The 26,519-nt window shown below is 38.1% G+C and overlaps 1 protein-coding gene across 33 annotated transcripts in view; it reads left to right on the forward strand.

The window, feature by feature from the left end:
- Nucleotides 1–201: 201 nt before the first annotated feature.
- Nucleotides 202–26,519, forward strand: part of cald1a (caldesmon 1a) — a 51,362-nt gene continuing 25,044 nt past the window's right edge. For 10 of the 33 annotated variants that reach the window (XR_014531337.1, XR_014531338.1, XR_014531339.1 and 7 more), the window contains exons 1-2: nt 202–358; nt 21,925–22,018. Coding sequence is in view for 16 of the 33 variants with exons in the window: in XM_083528207.1 (XP_083384333.1) it covers nt 21,948–22,018 (71 nt within the window). In the remaining 17 variants the exon portion in view is untranslated. Of the gene's footprint in view, nt 359–19,209; nt 21,461–21,924; nt 22,019–26,519 lie in introns of those variants that run through there. The other 23 variants (XR_014531346.1, XR_014531347.1, XR_014531348.1 and 20 more) reach the window with 7 other exon arrangements.

Here is a 26,519-nt window from a genome sequence, read left to right on the forward strand (position 1 = left end):
TACTGATTTAAAAAACTAAACCTGAGCATACTGCTGACTCAGAAGAAAAGTATCTGTGCTCCAGATGAACATTCACACCAGTTTTGCAATACATTATAGTGTAGTTTAGCTGAGTGGGCATGGCGTTTTGATTAGAAGTCGTGTCTTAGATTGTTTGCAGGCGTGATGAATTTCAGACATGTCGTAAAAGCTGTGTGAGGCTGGTGCTGGGACATGTTTAAAGGGAGGAGCTTTAGGAGAAAGCGCATCTCTAGCCGAACCCCGAGCTTTTTTCTCTGGAGTCAACAGACTGAGCGGAAACCTCGGAAAGGCAGCGTTTTATAGGCTAAAGCTCAGCCAGGTTCTCACTCAGTGGCAGGTAAGTTGTGGAACATTATGGAAGTTGTAACTTTATCAACTTCAGACGCCCTGATACTTAAAGCTGCAGTTGAAGTTTTGTTGTTCATCCGTTGTTGCTTATTCGCGCTCACCACCGCATGCTGTCAGCTTTTGTTTATAAATTTTTTTGTTTGTTTTTTGTTTGTTTTGTTATTCATGTTGCAGTTTAGTAAAATGCCTGGCTGCATTACTGCATTATTCGCATTGTGATCATGTTTGTTGACGTGATGAAGAACATGGAAAGATTTTTTTTTTTAAATGGAGAAAGAAATTGGACTGATCTGAATTCAAAGCCTACATTTCCTTTTGCATGCATGCAGGTTGAAAATATTATAAAGTGTGTGTGTGTGTGTGTGTGTGTGTGTATGTATGTGTATGTATATATATATATGTATGTATGTGTATATATGTATGTATGTATGTATATGTATGTGTGTGTGTGTGTGTGTGTGTGTATATATATAAAATCATATCATATTTTTGGTGCCACATTTTCAATTCAGTTCTTAAAATGTAGGTTCAGGATGGTACAGTGGTGCAGCAGTTCAGCTCTTTTGTTCTTGTGGTGTTCCTAATGTTACTTCGTATCCCTGGGCTTTCTCAGGGTTCTACAGTTTCGTCCAGCCTACAACAAACATGCTTGTAGGTGTACCTGTTGCACTAAATTGTCCCAATATGTGCGGTGTTGTCTATGTTGCAGTTTCTTGAAGTGCTTTGATTCATTCCTGCATTATCCACATGGTGATCCTTTTTGTTGTCCAGTCAAATATGTCATGATGAAGTGATCATCGAAGTCAAGGCTGGAATAAAGAACATGGAATATCGTTTATAACGTCACCTTAAATATGGGTTTAGTGTGGTGCAGCATTTTAGTTTTGAGCTCTATCTGTGTTTCTGAGGTTACTTTCTCTGGGTTCTTCAGTTTACTTCAGCCTCATACAAACATGCTTGTAGATGGAATGTTTTTTTTCCAAGGTGTGTGGTGTCCAGCGATGAGAAGACAACACATCCAGGGTGTGCTCCTTCCTCTAGCCTAGTGTTCTGGGGATAGGCTCGGAGTCCCTGGAGACCCACCTGAACGGGAGAAAGTGTTTTAAAAGTGAATGAGTGAAATTCAGGTTGTCAAAATGCTTAATTATGGGCTAAGTGGCTTAAATAGCGGCAGTCATATCTGTTCTTTTTGATTCTTGTTAAATTGAATGCATGAATTTTTCCACCAAAACTTAATTTTATAGTTTTATTAATATAAAATTTAATTGGATTCCAATCATTTTCTCTTTAGAAATTCTGACAAACTACATCAACATTCAGGTGTGTACATTTAAACCTGAGATATAACCACCACAATTCTGATTGTGTAGTCAATATTGTTTTTAAAACCATTCACAAATACATAGCAAAATTCCCAGTGAAGCCATATATTTGTGCTGTATAAATCAATTGCATGTGTCTTTTTTTAACGAACATCTGTAGTGTTGAATTGCTCCTGCAGTACTAAGTGATTGTGTTTATTTCTCTCCTGCAGGACTCGCTGTAGGTATTCATTTAGAGCCTAGAATGCAGTTGAGCAACATGTTATCCGAACCCACAGCCTCTTGAGCAAACTTTTCTTTCTTGTCGTAGTAAATTGTATAGTCGTGGTAAGTTTATTTATTTAATCATTGCATGCGGTCCCTAATTTCGACCAGGCGTGGAGGGCTGGAGTCCAGCCTCGTTAGAAGGTGTAATTTCATTGCACCTTATATTGAGTGAATTTTAAGATGCTGCTATGTAACACTTTTCTACCGATCTCACTATTCCATGTTGCACCATGTTAATGTCCAGCCTACAGTTTGAAGTTGGTTGTTTGCTTTCTTCCATGAACCACTGTTCAGTTATTCTGTTTTAGGGTACTCTGTCTGGTGTATTTCTTGTATACTCTTCACTCGTCTCATAGCGTCATGTATTTGCACTGCATGCAGTCCTATACTATACAGAGCAATACCAATAAAACCCACTTGACTTGAGTTGACTTCTGTACTGGATTTTCGGACCCTTGATCTTCACTTACCGACACTTTCAGTAGCATCATCTGTGCTGTATGTTCTGGCTGGATTCCCGATCCTTGTTCTCGTCCCAAAATATTTGCGGTGCACTTTTGCCAGTCACGAACATTCTTGTATTGTTTCATCTGTTTTCTGTTGTGGGATTGTGGACAGGATGGAGGATGGGAGGGTGGTTTGCTTTGCTAAGTGAATTCTCAGGTCTGATTTAGTATGCAGTAAAGGCGCTTGTTAATCTTAACCCAACTGACCGTCCCATAACATGCTGGCATGGGTTCAGAAATACCTTTTGGCCTTTTTTAGCAGGCCAAGATAATTAAATGCACTAACTCAATGACATCCATGTTAATCATTGTAAAGTTCAGAAGTGCAAGGAATCTTGCTGTATTGTCCAAACTGATGGTTCAGGCATGTGTATAAATGCTGATCAACTATATACTGTAGGTAGCAGTGAGGTCTCTTGAGCAGTGAGCCAGGACAATAATTGGCCACGAAACAGGATCTGATAACAATGTGGTGTTTGGAAAATATGATGGGAATGCCCTTGCCTTATAAGGAACAGATTGAACCTGGTGACAGACGATTGAAAAAGGCTTTGGAATGCACCATTTTCTCTCTCTTTTTTTTTTTTTTTTTTTTTTTTTTTTTTTAAAAAACACTCCCACTTTGTCTCTGTCTCCTGCGTGCTCTCTTTTCTTTCGCTGTAATGTGAGGGCATGTGTAGAGCCCAGAGGAATCTGGCAGTAATTCTGCAAAGTGATAAAGAGGCTTTGCCATAGGCCTGGCTCAGGCAGGATGTAGAGAACACTACCCTGTGTTTCCGGAGTCTAGATCCTCCAGGTCCAGGCTAAAGAACACAACTACAGGACCGAGGCTGATCTAGGAACAGAGTGGCCTGTTTAAGCTGTTAAACTGACCCAGTGTAGGCTTGACTCAATACTAAACAATTTTTTTTTTTTTTAGGCTAATAACCTAAATCAAAAAATTTATCAACTTGCATTAAATGAATGTTTGCTTCGTTGCAGTTTGAATCTAAAATTCTGTCATTATTCAACCTGCAGGTGATTTGTGTAATTAGGACGTTTTCATTCAAATGATTCTCAAGCTATCACACAAAATTGGAATTGCTTGGGACATGCATATGTCTGGATATAAGAAGTACCCAAGGGCAAATGAAAGTATGTGTAAGCATTTTGTAAATGGACCCCTGTGAAATAATACTGCAAGAATGTTTACTTTCTTTGTGAAACCATTGTGAAAGTTCAATTAGCTCTCTGTTACAGTGATTAACACTCGTGTCCGAAAGCTCAGGGGACACGAGTCTAGCAAGTCTGACCACATCGTGTTGTGCACTAGTCGTCCTCTGCTTTTGAGCTGATACCCTGTACTTTGTAAGTGGAATGAGTTGGGTCCTACATATCCACTTGTGCAACTCGGTACTTTTTTTTTTTTTTTTTTTTTTTTGTCTGCTTTGAGGTCTTTTAATGATCTGTTTAACTCTAAACTGGTTATGACGATCAAGGATAGGGAGGAAGGGAGGGCACCAATCTTGGACATTCCTCAATTGTGAGATCAGAGCCATCTGAAACCTTAGCTCGTGTTTATTTAGGTTCCTGCAAATATCCAATAATTGCCTTGCAGATGTTTTGATTGTAAAATACTGTATAAATCTGAAATTCCTCTTTTTTTTTTTTTTTTTTTTGCTCTCATTTTCAACTCGTTCTTCAGTGGAAAGGTTTTCCTTTTTTTTTTTTCCTCCCCCCCTTCTTTTTCTTTTTTCCTGGTAATTTGACGTTGTGGTCTGTTATTCTCCGGCATTGGTTGCAGTTTTCATCAGAAAAGTGGGAATCTGGAACAGAAACGTTGAGTTGGATCGAGACTGTGTAACTCTTAAGTAGGGAGACTTGAAGTAAGCCAGAACTGCTGATGTGCAAGGATTTCTTTCGGATGATGGATAACGCTGACGGATGAGTTCTTTTCGCTCCATTGCCCGAGGGTGCAGCCATGTTAGATTTAGAAATAAATCCTCTCTGTAGAGGGCACACAGTTAGAGCTGTAGGTTAAGCGTATACGGTCATCCTGGTCATATGCACAGTGGCATATTTTATAGCACATATTTAAGTCACACAAAATCTTTTTCCTCATGCTCCAATACCAATCATCTACTGTAAGTTGTCTTTGTGTGATTGCAAGTTCCCCAAATGCTGTATTGATTGATTTAAATTCTTGCTGATGAGCCAGACTCTAAATGTCTCCTTATCTGATAAAACAGTTACAGGAAATGTCAGAGCGAGTCCGTTTCTGTCTCTCTTCCAGCCTCTTCCCAATGGGGACCTCTGCTAGTCAGGCCCAAAATAAACAAACATCTAAACAGAGAATGGCTAATATGCTCTTGCTAAAGTCACAATTCAAGGCCTGCTTTTGTAATGATGGGTATTTGAGGAATTTTAGGATGCCTATAGACTGACCATTTTAAAGGAACCATGGTACAATGACTCATTCATGCAATTATTCAATCAGCCGAATCATGTGGCAGCAGCGCAGTGTCTAAAATCATAGAGATGCAGGTCAAGAGCATCTGTTAATGTTCACACCAGCATCAGAATGAAGAAAAATGGGATCTCTGTGACGATTGTGGCATGTTTGCTGGTGCCAGAAGGCCTGGTTTGAGTGCTTCAGAAACTGCTGATCATCTGGGATTTTCACACAAGAATCTCCGGGGTTTACACAGAATGGTCCAAAAATATTAAACAAACCTCCAGAGAGCAGCACTTCATTATAAGGAAATGCTTTGTTGATGAGAAGGGTCAGAGGTGTATGGCCAGACTAATCCAAGCCGACAGAAAGGCTATGGTAATGCAACCACTCTTTACAGCTGTGGTAAGCAGAAAAGCATATATTCACAGAGCATGAAACATTGAGTCTTGAGGCAAATAGGCTACAACAGCAGGATTTACTGTACTTATCCCAGCCAAAAACATCAGAATTACTCAAACTGGACTGCTGAAGTGCATAAAAATGCATTGCACAGTTATATGACTGGCTGATTGCATAACTACATAAATGAGTAGGTTGGTTTATGATTCATGATTTTATGCAGCATGATGGTGCAATGTCATTTCAGTTTCATTATACCAACAAGAGGCAAAAGAAATTGCATTGCCAACACAAAGTGGATGGGCCAAGTGAATTCCTCGAGCAGAAGCAAAGTACAAGTCAATACATTTTATTTTCCAAAAATTGTTCTCTTTAGTTGGATATTGATTTGTTTGTATTTGGCATTAAAATGGTCTGTGTTCATTTTAGTTTTATTAGTGTTGTCCGGTTACCACCCTCATCCCATAAACCTAGCCATCTTATCCCTAAACTGTCTCTAGGTGTAACTCTGTGTACAATTGAGATGTGGATAGCTGCATGCACAGTGTTCCTAGGATAGGCTCTGGATCCGCTGTGGAATTAATGATGTCTTGCTGATGCTTATATATTTCTTATGCAGGTGTTGTGGTCATTTTAGAGGTTTGTTGAAGTGTTTCCATTAGAAATGGCTCACTAACAGTTTAAAGTGGTAGTAATCAATAATCAGTATTATGAAAAATGACTTTGCAATGCAGATAATAGGTAATATGCAAATGATGTAGCTTTTTTTTCTGAACTTTGCTGGACCAGACCCCGCTTCTGTTTTAGTGATCTTTGTCAGTTAACACATATAACTCAACTTATCTCCTGTTTACAAAAGCCTGTATGAGCTGCATTTCATTGGGCCATGGAGCGACAGCATAAATCTCTCTGGTGATGTGGTCCACAAGGAGTGGAGTCTGATCCTGTTGCTCTACACGGTGCGTTAAATATGTCTTGACACCTATATGTAAGCTGTACCTACTTTTTAGTCCTATGAGGACACAACAATCCAGGCAGTTTGTATTAGTTTATCAAGAATCATGGCAGTGCTTTAATTCATCACTTTGCATTTCCCTTTACAGAATCAGACAGCTGGCACAGATTCAGTGGCAGAAACGGGTTCCTTGTGAGTGGCGTTTAATTAAGAACGCTCTTCTGGGAGAGAGGCTGGCATCTGAGAGCCTCTTACCTCATAAGAAACGTGCTAGTAACGACTCTGTTCCAATCACTCGCGCTGTTATTAAACAACACGGGTCTGGCTTGCTTAAAAAGGGGTTTTATTAGCGTTCGGCAGCAGTTCAATTGCAGGGTGACCTAGTCACTGGGCCTGCTACACATCCCAGACATGACCATTGTGATTCATTCAAGAAGCTATTGAGGGTATTTATGTGCTACTTATACCATCAGTCAGTGAAGATATTCATAGTTGGAATGAATCAGCTTCTCAGCTTCTTAAGCTGACAGAATGGGGATAATCACGCTGTCAGTTCTTACAGTTGGTTACAGTAAGGTACACAGGCGTGTAGAAGAGAGTCGTGTTAACGGCTAAGCAGAGGGTACAGTGACATGAGTACAGGGTTACAATGGTCTCAAGCTGTTTACACTGGTTTTAGTATACAGACTGACAATTGGGGAGTTCACTCTAATTGTGGGCATGTTCTGAATAATGAAACAGATTGCACCTGCATTTCATTACAAGAGGGGAAAAGATGCCCCAGACATGCAGTGTGCGTGGAAAGACGGATGGGGTGGCTGCGTCGCACAGGCTGCCCTCATTAAGGTCAGATTTAATGACTATAGCAGTGCCATGTAGAACAATGAACTCTTGTTACATTAACGGCTGCTGTCTATGTGCGTGGGTATGTGTGTGTTTTGAGAGACATTGAAATCGTATAAATGCACACCTTCTCTATGACGGACATCTGAGAGACCACCTTGGATAATAATAGCCTTTTATTAGTTCAGGTGTAACTTAATGATCAGTAATTGCATCCCAGCTGCCCAGACCTGCCTGAAGTAACGGTAAGTGTCACTCAGTCAAGCTTGCTGCCGGCAGAACCATACACCACTTTGTGCCTGAAAGTGTTTATGTGGCACAGGTGGATCGCTGGAAATTAGAGTTTTTATAGTACAAGGGTGTCGGAGTTCACAGCACTGCAGACTCTACCTCATTTAGCACATACAAGTTGGGTAATCACTGAGGGCTCAATGCGATGTGTTTTAAGAAAAAGAGTGCTCAGAGGCAAATTACAAAAATGTTTTTTTTTTTTTATATATATATATATATATATATATATATATATATATAATTTTTTTTACTTCAACACAGACATTTTATTAAGTCACCATCTGGCAACATGAATTTCAAACAGAGCAAAATATAGCAATGTCAAATACTCTTCTTTATAGCCAAGAACAAATAATTTATGGCAAAGTAATAAAGTAAGCTGTTGTCAACATTCAAATATGTTAGTTTCTGGATCTTCACAAAGGTTTCTGATCTGTATGACTGAAGTGGAGGCAGGAAGCATTAGAGCTTTTGAAGAGCGCTTTAGAATCACTACACTCTAGGATTATAACAAATCAAGACAAGTTTAAATACATTTATAGGCCACATTAAGCAAAACAATATTATAATTATGACCATAAATGTCTTTCATTCTTAATCCATTCTTAGAGTTTAGCATATATATTCGAATAAGCATTCGACCAGCTAAGCCGATCCTCTGGATAATTGTAGGCTCGTCTTCGTATCGCTATAAAGATGATTATGAGGACGTCGCATGAACATTTAATGGATGGCAATAATCTGCCACTACTCTTAGACATGAATGTTTAAACTTTATTAAATAAAGGTAGCAGACTTAAAAATAAAAGGCTAAACAAGCCTAGTCTTGCTTGATAGTTATCAACTGCATGCTTTCAGCAAATTCCACTGGGACAGGATCAGAAATGCTTCTCCTTTCTTTCATATCTTACTCCTGAGCAAAATGGCTTGATGCCTAGCAGCCTGCAATCTCACAAGCTATTCTTCTGTGTTCAGTGTTAAAAGGTTTGCTTATTTGTGGAGCACAGATAGGCTGAAATAAGCCAAGAACCTGGAAATCATTAATGCTTTTTAATTCCTTTTGTTTATAAAACAATATTTTATTGTCTTTACCATTACCCCAGTTTATTACATTTAAAAATGTTAAATTCAATATGCAGGTTAAGAACTGCAAGTTGTTTCAACATTGTAAATGCGGAATGAACCTGCAGTCACGAGAACAAGCGGCTAAGTGAACAGAAGTTTAGCATTCCCGATGCAAATTTGCAACACATGGAAACGGCTACATTTGAACACTAGCATGTAAAAATCCACTGAATTACTAGTCACTTGCTCTGCTCTACTATCGTTCAAAAATTTTTTATTTTTTACAAAATTCAATTAAAGATTAAATTCGAATGTGTTTTCCTAAAAAAAAAAAAAAAAAAAAAATCAGTGCACTACACACTGTTATATGTAGTCTGGTCTGAGGCTTTCTGAAAATGACGAGACTTTAGATTTAGTGACGTTTTACTGTGTCATTAGCAATGAACTGCACACACAGGAAATAAATGATTGCACTGTCATTGTTACTTACAGGTTAAGAGTACAGCAGATTCTATACAATGTATTAGTTTATTTTTGTACTGATCTATAAAAAAAGACAGATATTGTACACTCACAAGCGATAACGGTAGCAGTCACTATATGGCCACAAGAATCAAACCTGGAGTGACATCAGTGACTTATCATTTGCTGGTGTGAGTGCAAGGTCAGTCCATATGTCGGAGAGAGAAAATGAATGCTCTGGGTTGGCTGGCTTGATGGCCAGGCAATTACACAGAAAAAACAATAAAAGCCAATATTTCAGATGAGTAAAGTAATCCATCACATGACTTTAAAGCGCATCCAGTGTCTAGTACAAAGTCGGTTTGTCGGTTTAAGAGAGAGGGATGGACACAAAATGGAACCAATGTCACAAGAAAAATAAATGTACTCTTTACGCAGGCAGATAGTCAGGACGTGCACAAATTCTGTATCAATCACCTTCATGGAAGAACAATATGGGTGTACAGTATATTATTATTTTTTTATTATTCTAATCATAGGCTTGTGCTTACGAAGACATGTGACAGCTGCATATTTTTGAACTGCTGATGCATTACAAGGCACTGTAACACACTTTGAGATAAGATGCTATCTGCCCTCTTCTGTGTACATGAACTGTTTAGTGTATATGCCATTACTCCTTCCCAGAGAGCACAACTAATTATATGCTCTCAGTTTTCTCAGACAGATCTACTCACCCCTAAGAAGTTTACTCCGAATACAGCTGTTGATGTTTTATTACATGTTAAAAGTATCAGTCCCAGATTTTTTATAAATATTGCTGTAAGGTTTTGATTGATTACAGCATTCAAACAGATGAATTAGACTAATAAAAAAAAAAAACATTGTTTGAAATAATGCAGGACGCTCCTTAATTGTTTCACATCTAAAATGTGTTTTAATTTATTTCAGGTTATAAGACAGACCCATTATTAAATAGTATAATTGCAGTGTAAAGTTTTGCATATTGCAGCCTCATCTTGAGTGGCACTTGCGTTTACAAACCCTCTACCCTGCTGACAACAGCAGTCACTGTCAATACAAGTGAAAGAAGTGACTACACAAGTGTAATGGGAGGAGCACAGAGGGAGGCACAGGAAAGGGTTCTACACAAGAATGTGTGGTCTGAATATCCTTTGCAGTTGAGATTTTTATATATATATATAATATATATACACACACACTTCCCTGCGGAGTATTTGCAAGCATTCCTGAACTTGGGAGAGTTTTTACCTACGTTGTGTACATTCCACGGAGACATGATTGATGTGAGGCACAAGCTTTGTTTGTTCTAGAGTAAAGAGTATAAACTAGAACGTGTCTTTTGTGCTCCATGCTTCAAAGTACAAGGACTTTTAAAAGCATCTCTGCAGCCAAACTCCCTGCTGCTGTCATCAGTCTGGCTGATCACTGACAAGAGGCCATTCCTGACCTCCGGATCACTAACCCTCTTTTAAATGATTTTCAATCATTGTTCTTTTACAAAATCTCCAAAAAGGAAGCTCGGCCTAGGTTTTAGTCAGCCAAAGTTCACATAGTAGCATCACTGGACCATCAGATAAAGGCAATAGGACATCATATGCTCTGTCTTGATGATGAAAAGCCATTAATAAACCGATTTAGATTTTAAGCTGTGAATATTTCTTATCTGGTTTAATTAATTTTTTTATATACAATTGCACATTTACATAAAAAATCTTTTGTTTTTGTGATTAGCATGATATGGGTGCTGTTCTAAAAATAAGTGATGTAGGAGTGTTGTGATGTGGCTCAATATTATTTTCCAATAACAACACATCCCACATCCCCAAGTGTTTTATTACGGTTCATACCGCAGCATTTTGCCAGCAATTTTCCTGTTTTTTGTTTTTTCCCCTAGTATGAAAATTACGTTATTTATTTACTTAAAATATTGTAGATGTTTCTTTTGTTAGTGGTTCCTGTGATGACTTGCATTATAGCAGCTATAATCTGTCAATACCTCATGTCCCTTTTTTGATGTTCTTGTATTAAGAGCTAAATAGTGAATAAACATCTTATAGTAAACATGATTAAAAAAAAAAAAATAAATCCCATTTTTTACACATTACATATTCCAGCCAGAATTACAGTCCAGGTTATGCTGTAAGTTTCTTGTGCAGTAAGATATCTGGCTCTTGATCAATTTAAGTACTCAGTATGTTGGACTACAGTCATAGACCTACGACATTTCGGAGATATGACGGTCACCTCCGAAGAAAATAATTTTTTTTTTTTATTTATACTATGTAAAAAAAAAAATGAAATGTGTTTTACAGTGCCTCTTTAAGTCTGCGTCGAAACGCATCATAGAATAGTCATTCTTCTTGACTTACGACCATTTTTTCACTAACTATCTACGTCGTAAGTTGGGGTCTACCTGTACAATATTGATTTATCACACAGTCGCAGTCCAACAAAGACATCATTGGACATTCAGTACTATTTCTCTTCAGGGACCAAGCAATCATTCAAACCTCGAAATATTTTCACATGTAAATAAAGCAGTAATGATGATCAGTACCTGCATCTTGCAAAGTGCCTTCTGCATTGCTGTTACATGTTTCATATACTGTAGGACATGACAGCCTTTCAGTCTGTGTGATCTCATATAAGATCCTAAATCACTTTTCAGTTCTCCCTGTCTAACTCAACATGTGTCAGGACCATTTCTGCTTCAGGGCCATTTCTGCATGGTGTAGCTAAAGGATGGCTGTCAGCAAGAGGTATGTTTTACAAGGCATGTCAGGAACTTTTCAGCTTTATATCAGAACAGTTTTATGTGGCATGAAATGTTCCAGCAGGGTAGGTCATACGTGGCACGTGCTCCAGAGCCATGCTCTGGCTTTTTTAATTACCACAGAGAAATTAAGTGATAATTTGAGCTCCTCTTGTCTGGGCTGAATGAGGCTTGGGCCATAGGTTCTCTCTTTATAAAACAAAATGAATTCTATAAAAAGGCTTTTTTTTTAATTTTATTTTTTATATCGTATAACTAGCTGGTGTGAATAATTGTTCCCCAAATGTGTTCTTGAATGAGATCTTGAATGGCCTGTTAGAGCGCTGACTTCAACCCTATTTAACACCTTTTGGGATGAACTGGAACAATGACTGCAACCATCAATACCTGACATTCCTTACACCCTTGTGGCACAAATCTCCGTAAGCATGCTCCAAAATTTAGTGGAACATCTTCCCAGAATAGTGAAGGTTATTATAATAGCAAATAGGAATAAATTTGGAATGGGATGTTCAAAAAAAGCTCATAAAACTTGGTCAGGTGTCTATTATCGTTTTGTAGAACCTCAATATATATAAATTTACATTTGGAGATGACTAAACAACAATATTCTATAACGCAACAGTAAGAAATTCACTACAAATGCGAGATCAAAAACAGGCCTCATGTTTTAACTATACTAAATAAGATATTTAAAATTAAATTAAATATTGTATATAAAAAATTAAATATAGATTTCAGTAAAGTGCCAGTTATTCCAGTGAATCTCATGTTGTCCCTACTTTTTGCTGAATCACCTATTTCATTTAAATAGCTGTATGTGAATGTCATTATGCACGGCTTACCAATGCAGGTATTATTTGTCATACTGGAACAGTGAAATATATACTTTCTCTAAGAATATTGCATCTGTTGCTCTTTACTGTGTGTACTGTATAGTCTACACCATTTATAAAGGCAGTAGGTTGTGTTGTATTTATTGGGGTGGATGGTGGCGCTTTATTTTAGAGAAGACTTTATATTATAGGGGTTATAGCAGTGTGGTAGAATTCAACATAGTTAAAATCTTGAGTGTGATCTTTCAGAAGGTGTGGCTGATTACTGTAGTCTGTACAATGAACTACAATGAACAATATATTCGGTAAAATTGTCTTTTATTTAGTAGACATTTATGGAAGGACTTTTTGAGGAGTACTTTTTTTACAACAGTAAATTTGTAAGTCAGTAACAAAAACTGAAACCACTTTAACCTATTTCATTCTTCTCTACTCCATTCTTAAACTTCTTACTTTATTCTCTTGTACTCTGACATACAATAACTATACTTTTTGTTAAACTGTTCTAGAATCTGCTCTTCTATAATGTGTACTAATCTATACTCTAGTCCAGTGTATTCTGATGTGCTCTATTTTACTCAACTGCACTGTCATTTAATCTATACTAATCTACTGTAATCTACTCTGATCAGCAATGCTTTAATCTGTTTTACTGTAATCTGCTCTATTCTAGTCTACTCCCTTCTCTAAAGCATTTTGCTTTATTGAAATCCATACTATTCTAATCTCTACTTGCATATATTAACTACATTAATTAGTGCAAATCATAGTAATTTGGTCCAGGCCTACGGTACACCTGATCAGATCATTTCCACATGCAGGGATCGAAGATTGGTTCACTAAAGACGAGGGAGGCTGGTTGACGGATTGAATAATTTGGACAAGTGTCTCAATTTTTTCCACTTATGTAACTGTTTTTAGTTACATAAAAGCCAAAAGTACTGAAAGTTAAAACCCCTCCATTTTGAACAAAAACGTTGGAGGAAAAGTGTTTTTTCTTTTTTTTTTTCTTTTCTTCAGATCTCATATTTCTGTGTGTGTGGAGAGATTTTTTTTTTTTTTTTTCTTTCTGCTTGAGAAATGAGAGGTTTTTGCTTGGTTTGTGACAGCTTGGGCACTGAGAGAGAGAGAAAGAAAGTGTGTGTGTGCGCGCGCACGTGAGAGAGAGGGAGAGAGAGATTCTGACACTGCTGTCATTCACTTTGTGGGCTGTAGATAGAGCTTTCCCACTCTGTGGTCAGTGTGTTTGAGTGCGAGGGCTCTATCTTACAGCACAGCATGTTATAAACCCTCTCGTTTTTTCTTTTTTCTTTCTTTCCTTTTTTTTTCCCCCCTGAACTTACGGGAAAGGGAGCTTATTTCTTACCATATTTGGTCATGTGGAGCAGCACCAATAAGCAGCAGACTTTTGATGCTGTATTCGCATCAGGTTTTTTTTTTTTTTTTTTTTTTTTTTTTCCCTTCTGAGGATCTTGCATGCCAGTGCTGACTGATAGAGGTGCAATCTCTGGAAAGTGCACGAGCACACCATTTTAAAGCAAACCTTTTTAAAATAAAAATTTTAAAAAAGCACATATCTTAAGAATGAACTGAGAACGAACACTTTTGGCAGTTTTTCAGAGCAAAGCCTCTGATCCTTACCTTATTTATCTGATTTTTGAAGAACGAAGGGGATCGTAAAATAAATAAATAAATGCTTTTACCGGCATTCTATTTTGTTGTTTTATAATAAACTTTTTTTTAATTGTGGAGAATAATGTGGATTTAAGAGCATGTTTGTGGCTTGCGACAGATTTAGTAGCGCAGATTTACAGCTCTCCAGCTCAAAAGTTTCGCCATGATGACAGAGTACAGCCGAATGATGGGCCTCAGTGCCGAGTTTACGTGCGAGATCCCAGCTCTTTAATCTTAGTAATGAATAATACCCGAATCGACAGTGTCATTTCTTTCTCTGTTATGATCAAATCGTAGATGTGTGCTAAAAGTTCAGGGTTAGGGAACGTGAATGTTCATCAAGGTCTGTGCAGTTGCAGGAGCGTTTGTTTGGTGAAACATCTGAGACTTGTTTGATCTATAGGTAGGTAATTTAAACCTAAAAGTCCTAAAGTGATTCACTGGACAAGGCTGCGTGCTTAGGAATGTGATCCATTGTCTGGGAATGTGGGAGTCTCGATTTCCATTCTCAAATAGCGATGGCTAAGACTCTTTTCAAAGAATTTCCTTTTATTCGTTTAACCTTGTCACTTTGATTAAAATAACCAATCGTACATGAACTGTACTGATTTTTGTGTATAGTACCGGTATGTATTTTTTTTGACATGAAATTCTTAGCTAGGCTGAATGGCTGTCATGTTAAAATAAAGGTGTTTTTATATGAACATGTCTTGGAAAGGAAAGCTGGACAGCTGAAGGTAATCATTTGAAGTCATAATTGTAGGTAGCTGTTTTGATGAGTTATTATTTCGAAGACATTCACAATTTAAGTTTTGAATGATAAAAAAAGTCTGAATGGAAACTGAAAAGGGTTTTTTTGGCTTTTAATTATTGTTAATTTGGAGCATATTGTGCATGCTTCAACTATATAGGATGTGGCAGTATTTCTTTTAAGCACAACAGTTTAACTATTCTGATGTTATATTTTCATTTCGAGACCCAACTGGAACTGTATTTGCTGCAGTGTAATTTGACCATGTATATAGATTTGTCATTAGGGTGTTTTTTTTTTGTCTGTGACCAACAATAAAATCTAATCAGCAAAAACAAAACTTGTTGATCAAGATAAGAGGCAACTTTTGTCCGGCTTGTTGATTTCTCTGTTTGATTCTTTGTCTTTGCTGCAGCGTGGCGCACATTTGCTTGGTGACAGCACTGGAATGCAGTCACCGCTTTTTCCTGCCAGAAAGTCCACTGAATTTATAGCTGAACATCCTGCTCTCGCGTTCTCCTTCTCTCTCTCGCTCTCGCTCTGCAAATGTGCTGATGCATTATTATCGAGTTCAACGCACAATGCACGTTCTCTTAGGCAGGGCCGATTTTCAGCCAACTGACCACCGCCAAACAAATCATCCCCATGATGACAGATGGTACAGCCCATGTCTGTATCCTGAGACGTGATGTGGAGGCTGAAGAGGACTGTGAACAGGAGTGCACAGCGTCTTTCCGCTCCTATTTTTTTTTTGGTCGGTGCTGCAATAAGCCTTTTTAGATCGTTGTCTCAGGTCTCATTACGTCTCTCTTATAAACACAGCAGTGAGATAACGATGGCTGTCGCACTGCAAAGTTTTACTGCACTTGGCCAGGACCTTGAAAAGAAGCTTCTGTCACATTCATTCAGATAAAAAAAAAAGCACAGGCAGTCAAAGCATGTCCAGTCTAGCATTGTGGGAGTGTTAAATGGCACTTAGCATCTTAAATATATCTATAATTCTCTGCTAGGATCTAGATCAGACACTCGCTCTGCTTTGAACTATGAAGAGCATCTGCATTTGTGGCTCATATGAACACTGCAAAGATTGTCACGGATGCTTCTACGTGGACAGCCAAATGGTTTGCGCTTCTCCTGTAGATTTGTACTGCCTCTTATCAGATTTCACTGCATAATCATATTGAACACCCTTTCAAAATTTTTATTTCTGTTTGACTTTATAATATACAGTAATGATTGATTTATGGTTGTGTTCTTACTTGCTGTTAAGGTGAGGCCATCTCCTTCTCCATCTCCATTCTTCCTCTCATAAAAGCTTGCCTTTGCAAAAAGGTTACTGCCTGAATACTATTACTAATAATGATCAACATCAGCAATCAGAGATTGAAGGGAATGATTCATTTTCCGAAGGTAAAACACTAAATTTTAAGACAGTGTGTCGAGTTGTTGCTCAGACATGGCCTATGACCTTGTTTGGTGACACATTCACAGCATTAAATATATTCACAAGCTTTGTCGAATATCCAAGAAATCCAACTGTTTTGAAGATGACACTTTCTTTACATCAAAAACACTTGGCACTTTATCACACTTAGCAGGAAGAAGAATATTGATTTAATGTTGATTGGTTAAGCGGTTATAAAGTAAAAATAATAATGCTAGGTGATTTTACACTTTATGAAGTCTGAGGTTCTGGTCCATTTTTCAGATCTGGTGTTTGGACTGAATGCATCATCACATTTAATTTGAATGGTAATTAAACTAATAGCTAATCATATCTTTAGTGATTTTGGCAGAAGATATTTGGAGTAGCTTTTCCTGAACTCAAATAAATAAAGCTCTTCTAAAGCTCTTCTCTTCAGTGTTTTTCTTAAGCCATACCCCCAAACCACATGCATTTTGCCAAAAAATGTGAAGGAAAAAAAAAGATTGAATGGTAACTGAGAGCTGAAAAAGGGTGCAGAAAGCAGCGTTTGCTGAATTGTCAGGCAAATTGTTTAACTGCCATGTAAAGACACCTCCTTTTAAACAGTTTGTTGGATCTTTTGGGGTTTTTATTTCTGTCCTGTTTACAGACATTAAAATACTGCCTCTGAGCAGACAGTGTATTAACAGCTGTTAGAATATAAGAACAACTCCAACTTAAAATTCACTGACCCCAGCTTTATTGAAAGATTCAGCATTTAATTGGCCGGTTATTGAGTGAAGGTCAGGAGTGAATCAAATTATGAGAAAAATGTGTGCATTGCTGGCATAGCTGCCAGGTGTGTGTGTGTGTGTGTGTGTGTGTGTGTGTGTGTGTGTGTGTGTGTGTGTGTGTGTGTGTGTGTGTGTGTGTGTGTGTGTGTGTGTGTGTGTGTGTGTGTGTGTGTGTGTGTGTGTGTGTGTGTGTGTGTGTGTGTGTGTGTGTGTGTGTGTGTGTGACCTTGTTAAGATGCTGCTGACACTGCACATTTTTAAGATGCTCAGCTGCACCTGGCTGGCACACACCTGCTAATGCAGAGTCGACACAAAACACTGGAAAGACTAGCAATAATGTGTGTGTGTGTGCGCGCATGTATAGTAATACACTTAAGAAGCAGAACGATTCATTCAATGTTCAAAACACCAAACTTATGTTTGACATGTAATAAGTCTTATATAAAAAATATAAAGGAATCAATTAATCATTAATTACATCTAATATACTCGCTGAATGCTTGATTCTGATTGAATGGAATGTGTTTAATTCAACAGCAGCTCTGAGTGTTTCCAGCTGCAAGCTTTATATTCGTGCATTATTTCTAACGTGTTATCCTTTCTATAGTAGCAACATACACAGGGTGTCGGTGTCAGCACTTTAAGTTACTTTACGTTAAATGCCATATGTTCTATACAAATCACATATAATTGAAACATTACACTGAAGTCTTCTGATGTGGTGGAGACATGGGACAGAGGATTGTGCGGTTTCTCAGTAACAAGACAAGTTGTGTGTTGTTTTTGTCTGAGACTGCTGGTTATGAGCACTGGTAGAACCTTGAAACTTGACAGTTCCAGATGAGCAGGCACAATAATGATTAAAGGGGCAAAGGTTATAATTTGGGCAATGCATACAAAAAAAAAATAATAAATCTGAAAACAGCAAAATAAAGTAGCTCATTTGCACTGTGCTTCTAGCAGTCTCATTATTGAGCCTTGTTCTGAGATATTACTGAGAATGAGAAACGGGTGAATTGTTGTTTAGCTAAATTGAAGGATAGTAAAGGCATTGCAAGATCCTTGGACAGATTGAAGAACAGTGGTTTTTGGAGTAGTAATGCAGCATGTGACGTGGTGTTTTTTTTTTTGTTTTTTTTATATATATATTAAAAGACCTTATCAGTTTTAATCACATATATATATATATATATATATATATATATATATATATATATATATATATATATATATATATATATATATATATATATATATATATATAACATGTAAATTTACATATAAATGAGAAATTTTTCTTTGTGGTTACTCTTGTCTGTTTCAATCCTAAAGATTTGAGAGCTTATTGCTTAATTTACTTCAGGGTGATAAGCAGTTATTGAGGCCGAGTGGCAGTACAAGGTAATAAACAGTTTATCACATTTATAGCAGAATAGATATTAATGTGACACTTCTCTGTTTCATGGCTGTTTAAGAACTCTTTGGCGAGAGATAAACCAGGCCAGTAGCACTTCCGATGCCAGGCATCCCGCCATATCTAACGAGAGTATGTTAGCACTGCTTTGCCTTACTGAAGCCAGTCCATGATAATGGACCTTTTATTGACAGACATGCAAATAAGGGTGACGGTTTATGTTGGCAGTGCAATGGCTTTTCTGGAGAAGTAAATTTAGTCTTCGGTCCGAGCATTCCAGTAAGGCTACGCTCCAGAAAGCAGTGGGAGGTAGATCCAAACATTGTTATTTAATCCGTTTGGCGGTAGGGGTTGTGCATCACATCAGACTTGGCTTAGTTTGTGAAGAGCACTTATGTCGTACGGAGGGCCATACCAGCAAGCTGCAGACAGAATGCTAATGGCTAATTTTGCAGGCTGAGCTTGCAGTCATTGACGCTGCTAATTATTTACTGGGCTGTGGCAAATGTTCTCTTTCAGAGGATATATTTATTCTGCAGAGACATGGGGAAGTCACGACACTTAGGAGAAGCTAAATAGTAGAGCATACACGGCCTGAAAATAGACATTTGCTGTTATACTTGGTGTGTACAGTGGAAATGCCCCCATTTCTCTTACACTTCTATTTTGTTGCAAACGTTTTTCATTTTATTTTCAGCATTACCTTGTCAAAATTAAAAAAATGTAAAATAAAAATCCAGAATATATTTTCATTTTTTATTGTTCATTGTATCTTTTTTGCTTTAAAGTGCACACTTAAGCTGAGTTCTACACTGACTCAGGACTACAGTTTGCATTTGATAATCCCTGCACACCTCAATAACGTTAGTCTAATGAATAAACATTTGGTGCCACCCAGATGAGAATGGGTTCTCATGCTATCTCGGGGAGTTTTTCCTTGCCACAGTTGCCACCGGCTTGCTTATTAGGGACAAACGTACACTTATAAAGAACCTCTTATTTATTCTTTATTACCACATTTTCTGTGTAGAGCTGCTTTGAGACGGTCGGTTATTAAAAGCGCTATACAAATAAAAATGAATTGAATTGAATTGAAAGCTAACAAGCAAATATCTAACAAATCATGCAACCCAATAAAAAAGTCAGAGTAAATCTAAACATTCATGTTACATTAAATTCATGTCATCTGAACATACAATTTGCTTCATTGGAAGAGTCTCTTTGGTACAAGATCAAATTCATAAATCTGCTCAAATGTTAACTGTGACAGCTGAGAATATTGAAAATTCTTTTCTTTTTAGTTCTTTAAATCCTTAATATTTTGAATAAAAAAAATAAAATAAATTTAATTCCCAGACTTTCGTTGTGGACTCGGTGTACGTGACACAGAAGTGCAGCTCAGGAGGTGCTATGTGCTATAGACATATCTTAAAACAGCCATCCGTTTAATCCTGTCTAGACCACGACTGCTTTGCAGCTTGCAGGCAATGCTGAACTGTTTCTCACTCCCTCAGGGTGCTGTGCAGTTTATCATCTCATTCGCTGCACAGCACAGATGCTAAGTACAGTATTTTTGAAGGTTTAATGTGTCGAATCGCAACTTAGATTGTCACAGACAAATATGAACTCTTGTACATAACAGCATTGCCACGAGTCAAACAGTGTACAGGCTAAACACCGGCTGTGAAACGGAGGTAGTAATTTACTGGGTAGATATGTCATTATGGCCGAGCTGCTCCTCGCCCTCTGGAGGAGAAGAGGAGTCTCCCAGCAGCAAGAGACCCGTTCTAAAACAGAGGGATGGATTTAATCCTATGACAGCAGGCAAAACAGGGCCCTTCCATTATCCCACTGTGTACTTGCTCTAGCTGCGTACGGGTGGTCTTCTGGTGCAAGGGGCTTTTCTATTTCTGCATGTTTTTGCTTCAGCTTGGAAGGCTAAGAAAGGAATGTTTGGGCTCCAAAAAGATAGGCCCTCTGACGCTGAGCCGCTCGCCTGCCCAATGCAGAGAACACACCGCAAACGTGAACCGAGATGCGTCAGCATGCTCAAACACAGCTTAGACAGATAATTAAAAACAGTGCAAGAGTGAACCATGTTACACAGCATGCCAGAGTGTTCTAATATTGATTTAACAATGTTAATGATTTGTTTGATTCGATTACGGATATTTGTATGAAATGGAGTGTTTACACACGCAGGACAGTATGTGCCCACACGGTAGTCTGAATTTCTATAGTGCATCAAAGATTTGGGGTGATAAGTAAACTGCTAAATTCCCCTCTTCTCTCTATTTCTATGTCTCTTGCACATTCCCTGTATGTCAAAACAAAATGGAGAACTGTCCAGACAGGCCTCTATTGCTGAACAGGAAACCCACAGCAAGAGTTTGCTTTTAAAAAGCCATAGCATCCAGGCTGAGGCTGGCTAACCAGGGACAGCTTAGTAAACACAGAATAGACGAGGATAGAGAGAGCAAAAAAAAAAAAAGGTGTGCTTTTTTTTGGGGGGGGTGGGGGACGGCACAAAGAAAGAGAGAAATGATAGGGAGAGGAAGGGAGGAGTGGAAGGGAGAATTAGAGAACGAGAGAGAGAAAAAGAAGGAAGGGAGGGTTAGAAGGAGGCCTGAGCTGTCTGCCCTGGAAAGGGAGGGATAGAGAGAGAATGAGAGGCAGAGGAAGAGAGGGAGGGTGAACAAGAGGGGAACGGAAGAGGATGGCTTTTGCCTTTTCTGGTAGCTACATTCAACGCGAGAAGCTCTTTGTGTTGGAAGTGGTGCTGAGACAGAAAACGAGGAGCAAGCGACTGAAAGGCTGGAATGGTGTGAGCGCACAGAGCAGCAGACTCCTCTAAGGCTTTTCGTTGCTGTGGTAAGGTATGCCGGCTTCTGCACACACACGCACACCGCTGTAGCTCCTGAAGCTTCTGGGTGGTCCAGTTTTCCCCGCTACTCACCAGCCCAGTGTATATATAGTCTTTTGATGCCTGAACATCCTGTGCTTACATCCTCTCCATTACCCGCGTTCTTCTCTCTCGCTCTTTTGCTTTCTCTGTCCCGGTTTTTGGCCTCAGCGTTTTCCATTTTGGGGCCAAACCAAATTCAGTCTGCTTTTCAGTCCAGCCGAAGACACAGAAAAGAGCCTAGAAATGTCTTGCGTATGAGAACGTGTGACTTTGGTGAAAACAGTAACCGTGGTAACCGTGAGGCAGACGTGCATCCTAGAAATGTACCTAAATGCCATAATATGTGGTTTCAAGATAATTGAGCTTGTTATTATCTACAGAAAGGGGATAAAGCTAACACTCAAGTTACTTTTTTTTTTTTTTTTTTTTTTACAGGGCCACACCTCCAGGACTGAACCATGGATGACTTTGAATGGCGCCGGGAGCAGAGGAAACAAAAGAGAGAGGAGATGCGGCTGGAAGCAGAAAGGTAAAGCTTCTCTTCCATCTTCCTTTCAGTAAACACACCGAATTAAAGGGGAAACCTGGCTGTACTTTTTTTTTTTTTTTTTTTAATTGATGTGGAGGATACATGCTTTGTACCTTTAGTGTCTTTTACCTGGGAAAGTACATGTGGTGTACTTTTTAATTAGAATTTAGTAATAAGCTTTGAAGTTAATAATGGTTTGATGGCATAGTCTCCGGGACAAGAGTTTGGTGCCTTTAATCCTGAGAGTGCAACCTGAGAATTGTGGGAAATAGATGAGCAGGTATTGTACAGGTATTGTTTGACCCACTCTCAGAGGAGATTAAGCAACTTGGGCTACTGAAACATGACATAGAGATCATATGTTAAAGACTCCAAATATCTAACAGTTCATCTATGCAATATCATGGGGTCATAAATGATGTTTTTGGTTTTGCAAAGTATGAGTTAGGTTACAGTGTATACACCCATGTAATTATAAATATGGCAAAAATAGTTTTTTAAATAGTATTTTATAGTACATAGCCTTCATGAGTATATCTGAGAAGCTTTGCACTTAATTTATATATAAAAAAAAGAACAAGGTACTATATCATACTTTAAATAGCCTACAGTTCTGAGGGTTCAAAATGTAAATTTTCTTTTTGTTTATGATACTATTTTAACCATCTATGTTCACTTGTTATCTTTACTTGGCTGCTTTCACTGGGTGGGTCAGTGTGCAGATGTACAAAGACACAGCCTCTTTTTTTTTTTTTCTTCTCAGCTGAGTGTTCCTGTACATCTGTTGGCCTTTTTTCGACCCAGCCCATTAAAAAAAAAAAAAAAGAAAAATACAGAAAAAGCCTTACTTCTGCTTTTCTTCAATGCAGATTTCATGCTTCATAGGGTCAAGATATTATGATGAACTTTGTGAAATCTTATAACAATTATTTTTTTCTTCAGTTTAGTCATGTTGCAAAAGAAAAGGCATAGAATTATAAATGTATTTTGAGTATTTTTCAAGACTTATTACATGGTAAGCTTACTTGCCACTCAACTTCAGCATAAAGCATTAGACAAGAATATCTCATGTCAGAATGTGGCATGTCTCACACATAGCCTTATGTCCCAATTTAATTAGTCATGGGAAAGAAATAGTCCTTCCATCCCAAACCGAGACAGTTAGTCAAGTGGATATATGGCTGAGGCGAATCATTACTTTTTCTTTTAGCCATGTCTGTTAGTTATCTTTGACTTTCACTTCATCACAGTTCACCACATTACTGACATAGTTATGGTACACATGCCATGAAATGCCATTGAAAGCCCACCTGTAATGTGTGTAATGTTTTTTGTACTGCTTGAAGCAGTTAACTTCTTATAGACGTTTTCACTACATATTGGATTTGATTAGTAAGAGACTAATCAGAGACAGCTTTTCAGCTTCACTTAGTTTGGGAGTAAAATATGGCATAGGTTTGTGTTGTGGAGCTGATGACAGCTGTGTTTGCTCCTACTTTCAGCTCTTTTCTGACAGGCTTTAGATGGTGCTGATGGCTGTGTGATAGCTACGCTTTGTGAAAAGTGCTCCGAAATCCAGCATGCTCGAGGCTCGTGCCCATTTAAGGCAAAAAAAAAAAAAGACACTCCCATAAACACTGATGGCAGAAAGTCAAACAGCGATTTTTGCATCAGCGTTTCTTGTCAAATGCTGCATTTTTTTTTAAAAGCTCCACAAACACAGCATGCAGCTGCTAGGGAATGATTTATGCTCTTGTCACAAAGCATCATGGGTAATGAACACACGGACCTTGCTTGCTGCTATTCCCAGCACATTCGTCGCTGAAAGTACTGCGTATTCTTTTTCAGTAGCTAACACCCTTGTTATCATTGGCAGAATGCTGGACCTTGGTCAATTGTGTGCATTGTTAAGTTTGTAAGTGAAGTTCCTGTCCAGAATGTGCCATACAGCATTGCAAGGTTTTTCACTGTTTGGTTTACGCTACATTATATTCTCTGTATTCCCATAATCCTACGCTTGTGTTTGATTAAAGTGAATAGTTCTTTAATTTGTCATTATTTTATTTGGCTAATAAAGTATAAAACTAATACTTATGCTGTACAATGTCTAAGAGGGAGCTGAATTTCCTTTCCAAGTTTACATTATACGAAAAAGCCTGAACTTTCAGAATGACTAGAACTGTTTGTGTTCTTCTATGGAGCGCGTCCAGGTTGATCCTGATTCACAGTTCTCAACTGTCTCGAGACAAAAGATACGATCAAACAATATTGTGTTCTGTTGTGCAAATACACTTTCAATACGTATTTATTCTTGTAATCAAACTTCGAATCAGCATAGTCTAAACCACACATCATCCCGTTAGCTCCATCCATTCAACCATCACCAGAATATGCAGTGCAGGAGCCAAAGTCCAGGCCAGATGTTTTTTTCAGTCCACATAATACGTTTTGTCATCCGGCCAACTTGTTCACCGTTACTAGTGTTGGTGGAGTGTATAAGTCCACTCGTGTTACGTCTCAGTGGAAGTGTTGGAGCGGGAGCCTGTAACAGCAGGAGGGCAGATGTTGAGGAGGAGCTGGCAAAAGGGAATGATAAGCCCTGTGCACACGGGAGAACCTTGGCAGTCCAGTTGGAACATGGTCAAGCGATGAAGGCTTGACAAGTGCCATTTTACTCCTTCATCTGAGATGGCCAAGATTCTGTCTGCTTTAGAAAGAGATGAGAGAGACATTAGACAGAGCCTGGAGTCTCTCTGTCACAGTCCTATAGGGTATTTACTTTTTTTTATATTATTTTTGGATAACTGCCTAAGCAATTATTACATTTTCAGATAACGGCCTAACCTTTATAATGGGTTTTCATAATTTGTACCACCAGAATCTGTAAATAATGTTGGCATGTATATGTGTGGGTGGATGGATGGATGGATGGCTATATATATAAAATATTGGGGGTTTGAAACATTTCGCAGCCAGCCGTCCCTTTATGCAAATGAGTGCACTTCTGTTTTTACTGGAGCGTTTCAAGTTTCCACCCAAACCAGTTACACTCTGGAAAAATAAAGACTTTCATTGATTACATCAGATTAACAACACTTTTTCTCAATTAAGTTAAACTGTGTGTATATATGATGAAAAAAATATAAATGATGAATTTTTTTTGTAGAAAATAAATCTGCTGACTTGGAAATTTATTAAATTTTCATTTGCATCGTATTTACAATTCACACTTCATTTGGGAGGATAAAAGCAAAAATTACTAAAATATTTAGTTTTCATTTCCTAAATGGTTCAGCTTTAAGTATCTAAAATATCTGATTTTATGTTTTTATATAAGTAGATCTCAATTAAAACGTATTTAAAATCCATATTATAGCTCCAACAATCTATCCAAAATCCTTAATATCCTTATATAGATACATGTTTTGTTGTTAGCTTCTAAACATAACAAAAGGGTTTTTACCTCACTCACTATTTAACAGCGTTTTATTAATCAGATTTTATCCGTGTAATTCTGGAGACAGCAAATATCACTTGGAACCTCATACAGCTGCACTGCATTCCGGAGCTTTAAGTTATAGCTCCTAAATCTAGGAAATGACAAGTATGATCGCTTTAATGTCAGTATTAGCATGATTTTGCTCGAGTCTCGTTGATTTTATTTGAGTAGAGCATCCACATAAGAAAGTGAGGAGAGCTGTAAAGAACTAAAGACCAGAGCACTGCTGAGAGCTGTCTTTAGTTAAAGATGAAGCAAGAGCTAAATCAATTATGAACTGTCAAACAGCTTTGTGGCTAATGTAGGAAACTTTAAAAACAGACCAACAAACATTATATAAACGAAAGTATTGAGACACCTGTCTTTTCCAGTCATATGTGGTTTTTCCCCGAACTTTTACCAAGTTGGAGGAACAGAATTGTATTGCATGTCTTTGGACGCTGTAGCGGTAAATTTTCAATTCGTTTAAACTAGAGAACCAAACCAGAGTGAGCTCCATGAAGATATGGTTTACATGGGTTGGAGTAGAAGATCTTGAGTGGCCTGTTTTATAAAGCTTTGACCTCAACCCAACTGAACACCTTTGGAATGATTTGGAGCACTGATGATTTGCACCCCAGGCCTCCTCAACATACATCAGTACCTCACTTTACTAACACTCTTGTGTCTGAATGAGCACAAGCACACTCCAAATGCTAGTGGAACATCTTCCCAAAAGAGTGGATCTTATTACAACAGCAAATGAGTACTGAATGTGGAATAGACTTTTCAACAAGCACATAGAAATTTTATAGTCAGGTATCCACAAACATTTGTCCCTATGAAAGGAGCTTTAAAAAAAAAAAAAAGTGTAAATTATAAAGATTAACGTTTTTCAGAGTGAACAAATAACTACAGTATAACACTGTATTAGTAACATGATAGTAGTGATAATGAGCGCCAGCGAAGTCCAGTCATTAAATCATGGAGTTTCTGGCTGTACGTCACAGAACCTCTGGAACC

Source organism: Silurus aristotelis (assembly GCF_946808225.1).
Source record: "Silurus aristotelis genome assembly, chromosome: 24".
NCBI lineage: Eukaryota > Metazoa > Chordata > Actinopteri > Siluriformes > Siluridae > Silurus > Silurus aristotelis.